Source organism: Silurus aristotelis (genome assembly GCF_946808225.1).
Source record: "Silurus aristotelis genome assembly, chromosome: 17".
Classification (NCBI taxonomy): Eukaryota; Metazoa; Chordata; class Actinopteri; order Siluriformes; family Siluridae; genus Silurus; species Silurus aristotelis.
Genome location: NC_139590.1, coordinates 12766034 through 12784308, shown reverse-complemented (window position 1 = coordinate 12784308; position 18275 = coordinate 12766034). Strand labels below are relative to the sequence as shown.

Here is an 18275-nt window from a genome sequence, read left to right as displayed (position 1 = left end):
ATGCCTGGACTGATTGCACGAGTAAGAAGCTCCAACAGAGAATGTATTTCTTAAAGAAATTGCTTTCCTTTAAAGTCCACAGTAAAATGCTTTTAATGTTTTATGTGGCTTTCATTGAATGCATTATGAATTATTGTGTGATTTGTTGGTATGGAAATGCTTCTGAAGCTCAGTAGAGGTCACTAGAGAAGGTAGTAATAATAGCAAGTAAACTGTTAGGAATAAAGTTGCAGAGTATAGAAAGTATATATGAAGAGAAAGTATTGAATAAGGCTAACATCATTGTGCATGATGAGAGGCATCCTTTGTCTTACACCTTTGAATTGCTTCCATCAGGCCGACGCTCTTAGATGTTTGAAAAATAGGGGAAAATGATCTTTTGTTTCCCAAGCAATTACATTTTTAACTCTTCTACCTCTAGTGGTAAGTAATGTGTTTTGTTTGTATGTATGTATGTATGTATGTATGTATGAGTGTATGTATGTATGTATGAGTGTGTGTGTATATATATATCAAATCAATCAATCAATCAATCAATCAATCAATCAATCAATCAATCAATGGCTTAATTTTTGTCTTCAATTGGAGAAAACTGATTCTCGCTAATTGAATACCTGTCCTTTGACCAAAAACAAAACGAAACACCGCCTCCATTACTACATGATTTTTCCGGGCAGAAACGATAAAAAATGTATCTATCTGCACCAATGCCACCCTGTATTTTCCATAAACATCTGCTCCAAACTACACAACATGCACAACACATTCTTTTGATAATAAAACACGCAATCTGCAGTAGACCCTTATAAAAGCTTGCACATTATTTGCATGTCATCAATTTTGTGAAAAAACATTTTTGTGGTAAAAATGTTAGTATATTTTAGAAAAAAAAATGTTATATCTATGTCAGTGCACATGGTAAGGACATAATTGACCCGAAATACTGTATATGCCTTTTAACAGAGTTATAAATTGAGCATAATATTTTCTACCTGGAGCCTTTGTAGCCACTGAGGTCCAGATGGAGCTCTGGGGTTGACTCGATAATAGCTTGCACATCAGACTTGTCCTCATTCTCTGCCAAACCTACATAAACCAGATGGCACTTAATATACACTGATACACTGATATGAAGAAAAAAAAAACATTAATAAAGGAAATTAATGTTTTCATGCAGTTGTGTGATTTTAAGGTACTGAGCCATAACCTTTTAACTTAAGCTATTGATGTAATATTTTTGTGTAAAACAACACGTGCTATATGCAGTGACAATTAAATAACATTTATGACTGATTCATTTTTGAAACAAAACATTAAGTAGGTCATCGTGGTTCATATTAAGAAAACATGTTGAACTTTATTTTGCTCAGGCTGCGCCCGGAAAGAAACTCCAAATTTCTGTCAGGCATCATGCTTTCCAAGATTTCCAAATCTTGGCTCACCTGTTGAGATGGAACGAGTCCCTGGAGCAGCCTGCACCTCAGCACACCTGCTGGAACCATCACCATCTTCCCTCTGACAGTCCAGCCCTGGCTCTGAGGCTGTGGTGGACATAGGTGTGACTGAATTGGAGCCTAACAGCTCATCCTGAAATCAGCAAGTACACACTCTTATTTAAGAAAACAACACAGGTTAAAGGTCACAGCTCTGCAATTACTTGGTGAGAGAGGGGACAAGAGGAACAACCAGGAAATACAGAAAAGAGTATTCAATTCGCTTTTTTTTGTAGTAACAGAGCTTTATATGAACAAAAACGCTTTTTATAAAAAAAATTATAAAATAAAGCAAGGTACTCCTTAGTCATTACAAGAGCCACATTCCAAGAGAAGCTACAACACATCACACAAAGGCTAATACTAAATACAGCAGATAAGTTAATAATTAAAAAAAAACACAACAACGTAACATAATTAACATTCAGAGCTCACTTGTGCACATAAAGACCACAACATAAAAAAGAAAAATCAACCGGCAAAAAAAAAAAAAAAAAAAAAAAGCGCAAAATAAATGTGTTTAGCAATTTATTTTTACACAAACCATAGCACTCCTCTTTAGAATTAATTTCAAAACAAGTTAAGCACATTGTTCTCTAAAAAGAAATAAAAATTTTCAGATTACACTAATTATAGCCACTTGGCAGGACTATGACAAAAATACATTAGCATTTTTTATTAATTAGTGATACTAGTCTAGTTTGATGAATGAATTTTAAGGTGAAAATGAAGCGGATTTCGTGCAATGGTACAACTAAAATGACATGCGATCAAACGGTAAATTAGCTGTATGCAACCACATATCTTCGTTCATTCATCTAGAGCAAAAACATTTATACACCCTAAATGGGACACCAATTACTCTAGTGATATTGTGATCATTTGCTACTGCAGAAGACAAATTGTCTAATCCTTATCCAATAGTTTTTTTTTCCAATATCAAATCCAGTTTTTTGCACTACACATACTCTTCACTTCAGTGGTTGCATACAGCATGAGAAGTGAATGTTGAGAAGCTGCACATGAACCTCAACATCTGTGCATGATGGTGAAATAGACTGCACACACTTGGCTGTTACAGAGCCAACTACCTTACAGTCGTCTGCCAGCATATTCCCCCAAGCCTCCTGTGCACTATTACATTCGCTTTTCTTTGGAGGATCCTCCGCCTCCAGCTGCTTAGGGAAAAGAATTTAAGTGAAGCATGATTCATGGCATGATAACTGTACAATCCAGTATCATGGGTTTGGGAATAATCATAGCAAACTCATGCTTGTCATTATTTAACAAGGAAAAAGGTAACCTCTTTTAAACTTCAATTAGTTTAGCAAAACAAAGAAATTAAATTACAGTATATATATATATTTTTTTTTTTTTTGGGACAAGTACACAGTATCATACAAAAGTGTTAGACTGGGTTTATATTATGAATATTACATTTGATGCCTATTGTATGTCTTGTGCACTAGTGTCATTAAAAATTGGAAGGGGGTCTGAAAGTCTTCTGAAAGAAACAAATCTCCTTTTGGAAAGCTTCAGCATGTTAACTTTTAGTTTGTTTGCTAAATACCAACATATTTTACTCTGTTTATGATTTAATTATTGTATCCAATAATAAAGTCCTTGTATTGAAGATGTTACTTATATAATAAATATTTTAAAAAGTGCATTTATATAAATCTGTGATTACAGCTGGCACTGTTTTTAGAGCCACACTGTTACAAAAAGGAAAGCAACAAAAAAAAATCATACTGTTGATTTTACTGCACTGTTTGATTATCTCAAATAATTTTTAGATGTAAAGTTAGATTTAAATGATTCATGTATATGCTTGTGTATTTGTTTAATATAGTTGAAATGTTATATTTAACTGGTTATTATGCAGTATAATAAATGTTGATATTCAGAATATACATATTCACAGAATCGTTTCTACATCAGCCTATAACTTTTGCGTGGTATGCAATTGTTGTCTGTTGCTCAGGAAGCAGGCACCATGTTTTTTGCATCATGCATTTATATATAATTAATGCTAGAACTTTTTCCAACTTCCCACAGTATCCATCACACCCACATAACTTTTTAAATGTGTTTGTGGTTATTCACATGCATATGAAAGCATTTTAAGCATCAGTAACCACCAGACAGAAGACCTAGAAATCTTGCAGCTTACACTGTCTCAAGTTAATCATTACACTTTTTTAAATTATATATATATATATATATATATATATATATATATATATATATATATATATATATATATATATATATATATATATATTATTATTATTTTTTTTTTTTTTTTTATTTGCCTGGGTCTTCTGTATGGTATATTTTGTCAGGCATAAATACAAGTCAGACATAGATACAGCTCAAAAGCCAGTGAGAGGGAGTGTGTCAAATGGTTTGAGATACTTACCTTTAAAATATTGGATTATGCTTCATTCTCCTGAATCCTAGCAACTAGACTTGATTTATAAGGGATTTATACCAATGCTTTTATACCTTAAATCTTCCTTCGTTAATAGTGTTGTTTAAGAACTTAGATCCTTCAATTACATACACTACCATTTGCAGTACACAAACTGCACACAGCTAAATGTTTGTGCATGTGTGTGTCTTTGACAATACAAAAATATGAAATTTTTTACAGCCCTAACAGGCATGTAAGTGTGTGAATAGATGGAAATGTACCATGATTGCACAGGCTCTTCTATACATCAGACAGCAACCTCTTTCTTGCTCCCGCCTTCAACTTCAAAGCCACATCATTACAAATGCCAAGTGCTCTACTCTGATACACAACACCAGCTGGCAGTTTATTAGCACCAGCATGCTAACACAAACATTTCCTGGAGTTTTTGTATTCTGTCTGGGTTTTTGTATTCTGATGTTATGATTATCGTACTCTTACTAAAGTGAGGTTTGTTGTATTATAGTATTGGTATGTAAGGTGTATTATAGTATTGGTATGTAAGGTGTATGATAGCATTCTTTAGAGCATTAAGTACCTTGAGACTGGTATTCGATCGATGCTGGCTGAGATCAGTGAACCTCCAGCCCTCTGTCCCTGGAGTCTCCGCTCGACCTAGAAAATCAGGATTCTGCGAGTTGTTCCCACCACCACCAGACATCGGGAAGATGCCCAGAGAAAGAGGTCGCTCTTTTCTAGAATACAGAGGTAAATCCAGGGATGTAGAGAAGACAGACAGAAAAACAGACGTCAAATTCTGAGATTCTATATTGTGCATGTATATCACATAAACCAGGAAAGGAAAAAAAGAAAAAAATCACAAGAGGACAACACCATCATTTCACATTTGACATTACAACAAAAATCCAGTTATTACAGGCAACATATAATATTTATATAATATATCTTAGTAAAAAAGTGTGATTGTGTCAGGCTGCAGACGCGGAAGCCGATATAGTCCGATCATTGTCCTTTTATTTCAACAACCGTACAACACAAAAACACTCATAAGCCGTTGAAAACAACAAACAAAGACATCCGCTCGATACGCGTTGTCCGCTATGAGTTCGAATGTCCCAAGCATAATCCATAAAGCCTTCGGCAATGAGTAATCCAAGTCGGAAGTGGAATCCGGATATACAGCCGGCGGTCGAGCAGCCACGCGATTGTCCAGCTTGACAATATAACGACCGACAGCCTGTGACTCAAGAACGTGAGTTTAAGTAGTCTGTTCTTTAATGAGCCACAGCTGTCGGTAATCTTGGAAAGCAGCGTGACTGCTATCGTGGGGGGCGTGGCAGGGTGAATCCCTGACAGCTACAGAGGGGGGCGTGGCAGGGTGAATCCCTGACAGTACCCCCCCCTCCAGGGGCGACACCTGACGCCCCAAAACCCACCTATGCCAGGCGGGCCAGGGCACTCCGAGGAAGGCCTCCTTAGACGCCTGGGAGCAACGGAGGCCTGGTGAGCATCCTCTGCGGAGAGCCGGAACGGAACAACACCTTGCAGGAGGATCCGGAACGGAGCCATGCCCTCGGTGCTGACGGGAGACTGAGTAAAGCCCTTGGCGGGGATTGGAGCAGGAGCGACCTCCTTGGCGGGGAACCGGAACTGGATGGCAACCATGACGATGACCAGGGAGTGGAGGACGTCCCGGGCGGAGACCAGGAACGTCGTACCACCCTCTGAGGGACCTGGAGGACCGACGTCGCCGTCAGAGGGACCTGGAGGACCGACGTCGCCATGCGGGGACCCTGGGGGCGATCCGTCGCCCTCTGTGGAGCTTGGATGCGATCCTTCGCCCTGCGTGGAGCCTGGATGCGATCCTTCGCCCTGCATGGAGCCTGGATGCGAACCTTCGTCCTGCGTGGAGCCTGGATGCGAACCTTCGCCCTGAAGAGGACTCGGGGGCGAGACGTCGGCTTCTGTGGAGCCTGGGGGCGAGACGTCGCCTTCTGTGGAGCCCGGGGGCGAGACGTCGCCTTCTGCGGAGCCCGGGGGCAAGACGTCGCCTTCTGTGGAGCCCGGGGGCGAGACGTCGCCTTCTGCGGGCGCTGGAGACGAGCCGTTGCCGTCTGCGGGACTGTGGGGTGAGCCGTCGCCTTCGGTGGAACCCGGGGGCAGCGGTTCGACTTCCCTTTCGCAGTCCTGGAGCCGGGGTGAGTGCACAGGGAAACCCCTGGGCGTAGGAGCACTCCTTGGGACCCTAAGGAGCAGATCGGAGCCTACTGGGCAGCCTGGAAATGGGGTGAAGCCTGCCTGGAGATCCACGAGCGGAGAAGGGCTCGCCTGGAGGTCCACGACATCAGTGGATCTCTCTTCGGGACACTGAAGCGGAGACAAGCTCGTGGGTTCGCTCGGAGGCGGAGACGAGCTCTCGGGAGGAGCCTGGAGCAGAGTCGTGCCCTTTCGAGGAGCCAGGAGCTGGGCGGAGCTCTCTTGAGGGACCTGGAGCTGGGCGGAGCTCTCTTGAGGGACCTGGAGCTGGGCGGAGCTCTCTTGAGGGACCTGGGGTGGAGCCGAGCTCTCTTGAGGGACCTGGGGCGGAGCCGAGCTCTCTTGAGGGACCTGGGGCGGAGCCGAGCTTTCCGTGGGCGAGATGTCGCCTTGGAAGGGGCTCTGGGATGTGGCGTCGTCTGGAGAGGGACTCGGAGGAGTCACTTTGCCTTCTGTGACCGGAGGTGTCGGCACGGCGCTCTCGTGACGGGTCTGTGGCGGTGCGGCGCTCTCGTGACGGGTCTGTGGCGGCGCGGCGCTCTCGAGACAAGTCTGTGGCGGCGCGGCGCTCTCGTGACGGGTCTGTGGCGGCGCGGCGCTCTCGTGACGGGTCTGTGGCGGCGCGGCGCTCTCGTGACGGGTCTGTGGTGGCGCGGCGCTCTCGTGACGACTCTGTGGCGGCGCTGCGCTCTCGTGAAGACTCTGTGGCGGCGCGGCGCTCTCGTGAAGACTCTGTGGCGGCGCGCCGCTCTCGTGAAGACTCTGTGGCGGCGCGGCGCTCTCGTGAAGACTCTGTGGCGGCGCGGCGCTCTCGTGAAGACTCTGTGGCGGGAAAGCACGCTCCTGTAGAAGCTCTGTGACGGCATGGTGTGCTCGCCAACGCTCGAAGATGGTGTGGTGCGTCCACGAGAACCCCGGAACACAGCAGCACGCCGGTAGAGACCCTGAGATGAAGCAGCCCTCTCATCAAAACATTGGGGCTGAGCTGCAGGCTCATGGGAGATCCGGCACGAGATCCGGTATTAAATTTAGAAAATACCAGTTTTTATGCCGATTGTATCATTTTATATTGTCTGACATTAAACCGGTCGGTGGCGCAAAAAAAGTTTGGGGACCGCTGCTCTAATGTAAATGTGGATTTTCCTAACAAACCTTATTTTTCTCTAAATAAATGTTTCTATTAGTCATGTTCTCTCCCCTCTAAGCTGAACAATGCTAAGTATGTATCAAAATGTAGAAAATTGTTGCAACTATATCAGGTTTATGATCTTATATTGAATGATATACATTTTTAAGAGCATCATATAATGTATATTCACATCTGCATGCTTTTGTATTTCCATTATTAATTAATAATTTCCCTAATATCTACAGTCGAGTCTTACCTGACCCTGCCCAGAGTCCCTGTATCTGAGGCCTCTCCTCCGGTTATCTGCAGAATTTTTATGCGCTCTACATGTTCCATGTAGTTATGAATCATCTGTAGGAAACAAACATTGCTGATGACTTGTAGCAGATATTTAGTATCATAAGCTCTGATGAATAGGAACCTCTGCAAAAAGTGATAATCACCTAATACTTCCATTCTTATTCAATTTACACATATGTCATGGGCAAGTCTTTTCAACTGAGGCATAAACAGCATGGACAATGCTGGTGTGTTACCTCTGTGTGTCTCTGATGAAGAGAATTGTACTCTTTTTTAAGTTCTGCCTCCCGCTCCTCCAAACGGCTTACTATGAGTGATGAAGACAAAAAAGGCACAGAGACGGATAGTAGTAAGAAAGAGAATGAGTGAGAATAATTTTACCGGATGCTACTTGTTTTAAAATAACTTCATTCACCCCCTTGCCTGGAAGAGGCAATGTTAAATTCTGACAATGCCACAGTCATCAAAGTTATGAATTGGTCATTCGTCATGATTAGAAATTATGACATTACTTTCTCACCTCTCAAATAGAGATTTATGTTTTTTTTTATATATTGTTTATGTTGTTACTCCACAATGTTGCATTAAGTGTTTCTGAGATTACATTTTTCACACACATTTACAAGTGGCTTGACTGGATAGAGATCAATTATAATGCTTCACATTTCTTTTAACCCTTTTAATCCATTATTCAGTTTCATTTACAGGATCAGCAGTCAAAACCTTGTAAAGGAAACAGTCATTTAAAGGATTGTTTTACTCCCATATTATGTGAAAGTGTTTGATTTGAAACAGTTGCCATTAGAGAGGACATCTATTTGAATCATGTAGTGCTACCAATTAGCCACTAGGTGACTATGTAGTGAAATCATTTTTATGAGGCTGTTGGTGGAAATTTGTGAGCATTTCAAACACAATGGCTAAGACTGGAATCTTGACACAAGTACTTGTCCTATCTTAGTGATGAAAGGTTTTAATCAATTTATTCAGTAAATTGCATTTCATTTGAGTCAGTGGCTCATAAAGCTTGACCCAGTGGATACCAAACAAACTTTCTTTTGGCTTCTCCCATCAGTGGTCGCCACAGCGGATCATCCGCATGTTTGATTTGGCACATGTTTTTATGCTGGATGCCCTTCCTAACGCAACCCTCCCCATTTATCCAGGCTTGGGACCGGCACTAAGAGTGGCTGGGGTTGGGTTCCTGACCGGGGATCGAACCCGGGCCGCAGCGGTGAGAGCACCGCATCCTAACGACTAGACCACCAGGGACCCGTGACTCAGTGGATCCCAACTGTTTCATAAATTTGACTAAGAAAATGTGTGGACATTTTTAAATCTTGAACGTGAAGTTGGTCAGAAATGAAATAAATTATATGTTCAACAATGTTTAGCACAAAATAAACATTGTCCGTATTGTTTTAGCATGCATTTGCAAATGACTGTTTTCATAAAAAAAAAAAAAAAATTATTACTTCAATGCATTTGGTGCATTTATTTAATTCTGGCAAATGTTCAAATGCTGGTATAATCCAATCTAACATAACTAGCTAAAATCTAATCATATATTCATGGTGGATGTTGTGTCAGGTGCCAAAACGCTCACCCAAACGGTAGCACATTTCAAACAACAAAATTGACACAAATCATGTACACTGCGATGCAAATTGCTCATTCAATCAGTCATTTCTACTAAACTTTTTACTCTGGTCTGACTTACCAAATTTTATATTTACTTTTAATTAAGAAAACCGAACAAAGTAAATTCATTAGAGAATATCACAGTTATGTACAAAAGATTGGTGAAAAAGTCTGTACACTTTTACCTTTAAAATTAAAATCTGTGTATTTTAGAATACAATTAAATACCAAATCCCAATAAAGAAAAATTCTATTTAAAACAATAAAATACAGGAATTTTGTATGCTTTGTCTTCAGTGGAACTAATCTGCACTCATAAAAGATGCTATAAGCTTGTATAGATACATTAAAGTTAATAAGTAATATGAATTATTCAGTAACCAAAGCAAACTATTATCTGTATTTAAATAGTAAATCCTATAAGCAGTGAACATTTAAATGTGAATTTTGAAGGAAAATGACTGCTTGGTCTTCTGTTTCTATACTGCTACCAGAAAGCAGTATGAATATGAATGTTTATGCTCCAGTTATGCACAAACTAGAAGAACTTTTTGTCACATCTCGGGTGGGAGAGGGGCGGTTGGGGGCTCCATTTGACTCCATTTGGATGCAAAACAAAAGTCTGGAGCAAAACTCTGTCAATTTGAATGGGTAATTAGCACATAAATACAACAATGACTAAATAAGAAATCCAGCATTTCACCCAGAAAGAGCCTGCTGTTCTTTGTAAATCCTTGTAATTCCTTACTTGTCGTGTCATTTCTTGCAAAGTTAAGTAGAATTAAGAATGTACTTCTGTACATACTCATAAAAATGAATACATGGCAAAAACCTGAACCAATTCAGACTTTCAGTTAGCTCAAAGTGACACAGCCCTGAAGCCATGGTGACAGATGGAGTACTTTGATGTGTGGATGTGATGTATGGAGTGGCCTTGTGTAGTCTGCACATGAATGTAGATAAATAAATCAGCAGCTCCCATGACAACTCAAGCCCAATGAAGTCAGGATCCATGCTGTAACAGACAGCTGTGTAAATTTCCAATAAAATAAAAAACAGGTATTATGTGTATAAAAATAGGCTTTTTTTTTTTTTTTTTTTTAAGATCCGAAGCAATAATACTATAGCAATAAAATAAAGCGTAATCAAAAATCACACAATTAATTATGATCCTTGTAAAATCAATGATTAATAACAACCTATACATAGGAACTTTTGTACCTTTTAGAGCATGCTGTAAATGTCCTGGTCATGCTTTTACTGGACTATGAGCTCAATGGGAAATATTCCACAGGCAGCATACAGCTCTTGTGAATCATTCACTGCTCACCAGGGTTTGGCACTTTTCTTTACTGAGCACCAAATTAGACAGTTTAGGTCTACGCTTTGATACACATTAGAGCTTTATAATTCCCAAATAAACTACCATACAACGAAAGCATTTCCCATGGATTTGCTGCAGCAGTGACAGCAGTATACTCTGTAATCCTGCTAGAATGGAACTAAGCCTGAATATGAAGCTAAATAATACCTGTGACAATTACACTTGTCAGAAAGAGATAAAGGGCATGTGTGGTAGATGGTGTGACTAAAATTAGGTCATAGCCTAGATTAGCTGCACAATATCTGTGGAGAGGGTTATAAAATCATAATGGAACAAAAGGAAAGAAAAAAAAGAGAGACAAATGTAAACAGAATAAGTGTTACAAATATTGCAGCTACATAATATAAACAAATTATTGGCATACCCCTATACTTACAATTAGTTTGTAAGTAAAGTTTGGGAGTAATATTAATTCCTGTTAATGTTTCCTAGTAAGGTTCCAAACTGAACTGAACTGAAAACATGACGGGTTGTGCTGTTCTTGAAAAAATAAATTTACTATGAAAGGGTGCAGTAATGTGGCAGTTATTACAAATAAATATAATACAATTTCATGCATACAATATCAACACATGCCAAAGTTTTTTGATTTCTTTAATACCTCAGAAATTGGCATTTAAAATATATTACCAAACAATGTATCATACTTGTTAACCAATTAAACATTTTCCCAACATTTGGCATTGCGGAATATCTGAGAGAGAAGTTTGTTTCTGTTTTCGGTTATGTTATAGTAGCTATAAACAGTCAATCCCTAATCAACCTCTTAATGTTCTGTCTCTTGAAGTTAAGATAATAATATAATAATATGATAAAATCACACACAGCCATGTGACAATGGCACCGAGAAAAGTCTTCTATCAATACAAAGCTCTGACTGCTACAATGCTGACACTGTAGCCTCATTCTTCAAATGCCTAATAAATTTGCTTCATACAGAACGATTCACCATACCAAATAATTTATTTGATTTACTTCTGTGATTAACAATTGAATCTGTTAAATGTTAGCTTTTTCGTTATGTACATCATGCACTATAAAATGTCCTGTGTAAATTGCTATTACAGACACAAGAATTTATTAAAGCAAGCGTGTTAATATAGTTAACTTATATTAAAAAAAAGAGAAACGTTTTTTACTTGTTGCAAATTTATTGACACAGTGAATTTATTTTTTTCACATATCCCAGCTTTTTGAGGAAGAGAGGGTTAAAAGCATTGCTTAAATGCCCAGTAGTGGAAGCTTGGCTGTGCTCAGGTTTAAAACCATAAACTTTCGATCAGTAACCCAGAGCCTTAACTGTTGAGGCTCCACTGGCAACTACCAGCACTATTGGAGCCATGCTTTTATAGAAAACAAATCAACATTATGACTAATCAAACTGCTGTCATGTAAAGCAAGGTCATGTGGATGAAAGTGTCTAAAAAAGCTGATTTATATAAATGGCAAGGCAAACAAACCAAAACATAATCTGACAGCAAAAAATTAAACAGGCATAAGTTGGGCGATTAGCAAAGAACAAGAACAAGACTCACAAAGAATTCTGGAACTTGCCTGTTGTGCTTGGCGAGCTAGTGGATATTCTCTGACAATTATTATAATTGTAATATAATAATATTTTAACATGAAACAACATTTGTCTCCACCCCATATTACAAACATATGTTTCTTTATTATTGCAATAATAATTTTTAATCAACTAAAAGTAATGTAACATATGTAACATGGAATCAGAAGGTATATAAACAAATGATACAAAGTGCAGAAATTCAGTTATATTGAGACACATTCAGATTATAATAAAGTGGTAACAATAGTGTTGTCCTAACACCCAACCAGCAACACTAAAACTGCAATACACACTGTGCAACATAATACATAATGCCTGAGCTTAAAGGCTAATAAGACATAGAGTGAGAACATGAAGCAGTACTTACTTTGATCAGCAAAGTTCTTTAGTTTCAGCTCCAGCTGGCGTGAATGTGAGTTCATCTTCTCCATGTGGTTTTGCAGGTCCTTTTTCTCCTGCTCTTGAGAGTCCTCAAACTCGATAAATTTCTGTTTATAGAGAACACAGTAATGAACATGAGATAATGTTAACTATTAAAATGTACATCCAATTAATTTCAGAATTTTTCTTCCAATATTCTGAATATCACAATATCACATTCAAATATTTCATGGCTTCAATAATATGTGTCGGTCTAGAAATCACATTTATCACATAAATATAATATGTATGCTACTCTGTGGCATTTGGATTGCATGTGAACGCAACTTTATTTACTTTTAATTTGCCAAACCTATCAATATAACTATGTAAGAATTACAGAACAAGAGGGAGCCACCAAAGAAATGCACAGATTCTTACATTCTAGTACAATGTCATACAACTGTAGAAAGAACAAGCAGGTCAAAAGTCACAGGATGTGTGACTTTTTAGCGGTTTCATTGTCTGACTTCTAATTCCAGTTTCCACCAATGACCAGTAAGTATCCGGAAAACAGCAGCGGAGACTGGACATCCTGCACTGCTGCTTTGTATGTTTCAGCAGTTAATCTGTTTTCTACTGTGGAATGACCATCGAAATCTACTGTCTCCTGCCTTAATGAAGACCCAGCTTCCACCCTCACTAGACCCCATGCAGTTCGCGTATCGTCCAAACTGCTAAACGGATGATGTCATCTCCACGACCATTCATCTGGCACTCACCCACCTAGACAACAAGGACTCTTTTGTACGAATGCTGTTCATAGACTTCAGCTCAGCATTCAACACAATCATTCCTCAGCACCTGATTGAGAAGCTGAGCCTACTGGTCTTGAACACCTCCCTCTGTAACTGGATCCTGGACTTCCAGACTGGGAGACCTCAGTCAGTCCAGATCAGAAACAGCATCTCCAGCACATCCACACTGAGCATTGGGGCACCTCAGGGCTGTGTGCTCAGTCCACTGCTGTTCACTCTGCTGACTTACGACTGTGTAGCATTGCACAGCTCAAATCATCAATCATCAAGTTCGCCGATGACACAACCGTGGCTAATTGGCAAAAACGATGAGTCAGCATACAGAGAGAAGGTGCAACGGTTAACAGCCTGGTGTGGAGCCAACAACCTGTCTATGAACGTCGACAAAACGAAAGAAATGGTTGTTGACATCAGGAGAGCACAGAGCAACCATTCTCCAGTGATCATCGATGGATTCTGTGTGGAGAGTGTCAAGAGCACCAAATTCCTTGGTGTTCATTTGGCGGATAACCTCACCTGGTCACTCAACACCAACTCCATCACCAACAGCGTCTCTACTACCTGAGAAGGCTGAGGAAAGCTCATCTCCCTCCCCCCATTCTGACTACGTTCTACAGAGGGACCATTGAGAGCATCTTGAGCAGCTGCATCACTGCCTGGTTTGGGAACTGCACCGTCTCGGATCACAAGACCCTACAGAGGATAGTGAGGACAGCTGAGAAGATCATGGGAGGCTCTCTCCTCTCTTTTGCATCCCGCAAAGCCAACAGCATTGTGGACGACTCCACACACCCTTTACACACACTCTTCACCCTCCTGCCATCATGGAAGCGGTTCCGAATCATTCAGGCCATCACACACACACACACACACACACACACACACACACACACACACACACACACACACAAACTGTGTGACTGATCTGTACAACCCAGACTTAACACACACTCGTACTCACTTCACACATACATGTCTTCAGTACCACTCACATTACATCACTTCATTACCATAAACTGTTTACATGCCGTTTTTGCACATCTTTTCTGGATTGCTGCTATTGCTTTTTTGCACAACGTTTTGTTTACATTTTTTGTTACTGTTCACTTTACGTCTCTTACACACCACAGTGTGCAATATACAACAGGTTTACTGGGGCGCTATTTTGTATTTTGTGTTTTGTGTATTTGTCTTACACTGTCTTGTGTTGTCTTGCACTGTACTGTATTGTCTTGCACTGTCTAGTGTTGTCTTTTTCACTGTTTGCACCAGGTTGCACACGATGCACTTTATGTGGCGAAGACACTTACTAGGTCTTAGCCCTGTGTTTTCTGTTTTCTGTAATTGTTGTATGTAGCACCATGGTTCAAGAGGAATGTTGTTTCATTTTACTATGTAATGCGTCAGCTATATATGGTTGAAATGACAATAAAAGCTTATTAACTTAAAGTCCTAACCGAGCCTTTATTAAATATCACACCTATTAGTGCTCATTACTCTGAATAAAGGCCATGCATAAAGAAATCCCCAAATCTGGACAAAAAATGTGGACTTCAATTGATAGTAACCTTTTATTATCTGTATGATCTGCTTTAGTATTAAAAAAAAACAGTAGCCCAAGCACTTGGTCACTGGGAGAAGCCTTTTGGACTAGCACCAAGTGGTACTCAGCTCTGCCCGTCACAACAAAGGATCATGTGATCCAGAAGTAATGCCATCCTGGACTGTCTCACTGTTAGGAGGCTCTCCCAGATTTAGTGATTCCAAAGTTCTAGACTACCATAGGTGCTTCTGCTCTTTTTGTCATTTTTTTTTTCTCATCGCACTGCCAACACTACAAACTGCTTCATTGCCCTAAGATGCAGAAGGTTCTTGTCACTTTATATCCATAAGCTACATTTATAAAAGAACATACAGGCCAGATGTTACTATCAACTTATTAGTTTTAAACACTGTTCAAATAGCTGATTAAAAAAGCAACATGCAGAGCGTTAACAAAATATCTATTTTAAAAATGTCACTTTATGGATGATAGGAAACTTGCAAATAGATTTTTAATAAAACTGCAAATATAAATGTAAAAGAAAAAACTCATACAATTATATTTTTTGATTTTATTTTAAATTTATTATTAAATGTAATAATTGTTACTAAAAAGGAAAAGCTGAAAGAGCATTTTGTAATTAATTTGGCTAATTGGCAACAGGCCAGTAATATAAGTAGTACCAAAAAAATTCTTAGAGAGGTAGAGTTTCTCAGAAGTAAAGATAAGTTCACCAAGCTGAGAAAAACTATGTCTACAAGTTGTGGAACAACTTCAGAATAATGTTCCTCAACATCAACTTTGAAGACTGAATATCTTATCAAAAGATTTGGAGAAGCTGGGGAGATCTCTGTGCCCAAGAGACAAGAGTAAAAATCAATACTAACAGCCTGTGATGTTTGGTCCCTCAGAAGTAAATATGGGTTTCGCTTTACAACACCATGATTCAGTAGTGGACATCACTTCATGGACTCAATAACACCTCCACAAATCATTGTCTGTGAACACAATTCGCTATGTCATTCACAAAAATTTGTTAAATGAGAGTGAACATCTGGCTTATCATCAACTCTCAGGTTGAAAAGCAAAATATACTTTCATCCATCAGGGAAGGCCTTGCATATTTCAGCAAGACAATGCTAAACCGCATGATGTATCTATCAAAACAACATGGCTTCATAGTAGGAGCATCTGAGCGCTGGACTGAACTGCCTGCACTCCAAAACATTCACCAACCGAAAATATTTGACATCATGCATAAAAAATATGATAAAGAACACCCAGGTCTATTGGGCAGGTGGAATCCTGTATCAACACAAATTGGACAACATTCCTCTCCCACAACTCCAGCCACTGGTCTCCTTAGTTCCCTGATGTAAAAAAAACTGTTGTTAAAAGAAAAAGGGATGCCACGTGGTTAACATATCCCGTCTCAACTTTTTCTTGCATTTGGTTTAAACTTTTGTTGCTATTTTGAGTAAATTTTTCTATACTATGTTACCAACAATGCCATTTCTACCTAGAGGATTTTGGGACAACATTCCGTTCCCAAAACTCCAGGAACTGGTGCTCCATGCTAGGGCTGATATCATATAAGGAAAATCCACTTCAAGGTTCAAGCATGACTGTTTATGCAGTCTTTAGGGAGTTATGCCCATGACCTGAATATTGATGCATGCAATTAAGGTTGGCTGTCCTAATTAATTCATGTTCATGCTCATTTTTTCAGGCAGAACTGTCACCAATCTTACACACATTTTTAATAATTTCATGCAGGAAACTCAAATTTTATTGAACAGAAGCCCCACTACCGAACTGGTTAACATGCGTTGGAGGTTTTTTAACCTCAAGAAAACTCAACCCCTTCATTTCCCCAAAAGATCACACTATTATTTTGTCCTAATTATAAGCAAGACAGGCTGTGAGGAAAATTATTGGCTTTTGCTGCAGTGATTGCCGCATGGTTTCCATGTGACAACAATATAATTATAAAGGCTTTGTAAAACCTTACTAGAAATTTGGTTTTGAGGAGTTTACAAAGACCTTTTCAGACCACTACTAAGTGTGTCTATTAGCTGTCCTATCTTTCATACACTGCAAATGTGGGAAATTATCATTACAGGTAAGATATGTGCCTTGTCGTTTTCACACATACACATTTCTACCCTGATGAATGTGTATATGTACAGTTGCATACAACCAACCTCACATATAATTCATTTAACAATTTTCTAGGGGGCTATTGTTCCATCTAAAAGTTTTGTTCTTGCTACTAACGGGCATTCGCTTACAGAATTTTAGAATCAATGCAATGCAACTTTCACCTGTTTTTGTTTCCTTGAAAGAACTGACCACGTACATGCAAAAGAACAAAACATCGGCACATGTTATCTGATTTTAAATGCTGAACACAAGAAGCCAACAGAACCACTTTCTCTGCAACTGTACAACAGGGATAAACGCCATTCTTCCAAAAATTATCAGTCCAAAATCTTACATTGGAATGCAAGTGAGTTGAGGTCTGACTGTGACTGTAAAAGCAATAGTAGATATTATCATACTAATCAAACATTGTTGATGTGGGTGTGGTCATCCTTGAATGGATCACTCCCATCGGGATCACTAACAAACTACACTGGGACTTTTATTTGGTCAGAGAACTATCTAAAGAAAGTGTATTATTTATTTCCCCCATAGTTACATATCCATTATAGTTTCATTGGTTAGTACTATTAAATATTTAAAACTTTCTTTTCTTCAATCCATGGATGCTGTTTTCACGCTAGCTAAAAAAAACTAATAGTTAAACCTATTTTTATTTTTAAATGTGATGACATTTTTTTTTATCTAACATATGTCACTACTTCCAAATATGTCCATCTAGTAACAGCTAGAAAGATCAAAATCCTTAATAGTCATGCTGAGTTATGTTTGAAACAGAATCCCGCCTTCTACTACTCTACTCAGATTTTCTGTATGACTCTGCTGGATTGGGAATGAATGAAGCTGGAAAGAGTGACACAATAAAGACATTCAGAGTGCTGACTCACTCAAGCTGCTCATTTACAGAGCAGTGTGGCCATGTCAGCTTGGACTGCCCAAACCGAAATCTCAACTATGTGGCTCTCTTCGAAAAAATCAGGCAAGAAATAGTACAGAGTTTCAGTAAGTTACCTACATTACACAGCCAGCAAAATAAAAGTACAGATTGTGGAAAGCCTGAATATCCCACGACAGACTCACTACAGGAAGGAAGTTACATTGTGCTCTTATTTATACAAAAGTGATTGCATCATCCCTGCATAATGACAGAAGCTGTTCATTTTCTTATGAAACGTTTGAAA

General features: G+C 39.4%; 1 protein-coding gene across 10 annotated transcripts in view; it reads right to left on the bottom strand.

Annotated features, from left to right (window-relative positions):
- Positions 1 to 18275, bottom strand: part of spag9a (sperm associated antigen 9a) — a 45073-nt gene that overhangs the window by 22914 nt on the left and 3884 nt on the right. For 4 of the 10 annotated variants that reach the window (XM_083565676.1, XM_083565681.1, XM_083565679.1 and 1 more), the window contains exons 2-8: positions 12578 to 12698; positions 7852 to 7922; positions 7572 to 7666; positions 4508 to 4664; positions 2585 to 2671; positions 1443 to 1587; positions 993 to 1086 (exon numbers count right to left, since the gene is read on the bottom strand). In XM_083565676.1, the coding sequence (XP_083421802.1) occupies positions 993 to 1086; positions 1443 to 1587; positions 2585 to 2671; positions 4508 to 4664; positions 7572 to 7666; positions 7852 to 7922; positions 12578 to 12698 (770 nt within the window). The remainder of the gene's footprint in view (positions 1 to 992; positions 1087 to 1442; positions 1588 to 2584; positions 2672 to 4507; positions 4665 to 7571; positions 7667 to 7851; positions 7923 to 12577; positions 12699 to 18275) is intronic. The other 6 variants (XM_083565678.1, XM_083565677.1, XM_083565680.1 and 3 more) reach the window with 2 other exon arrangements.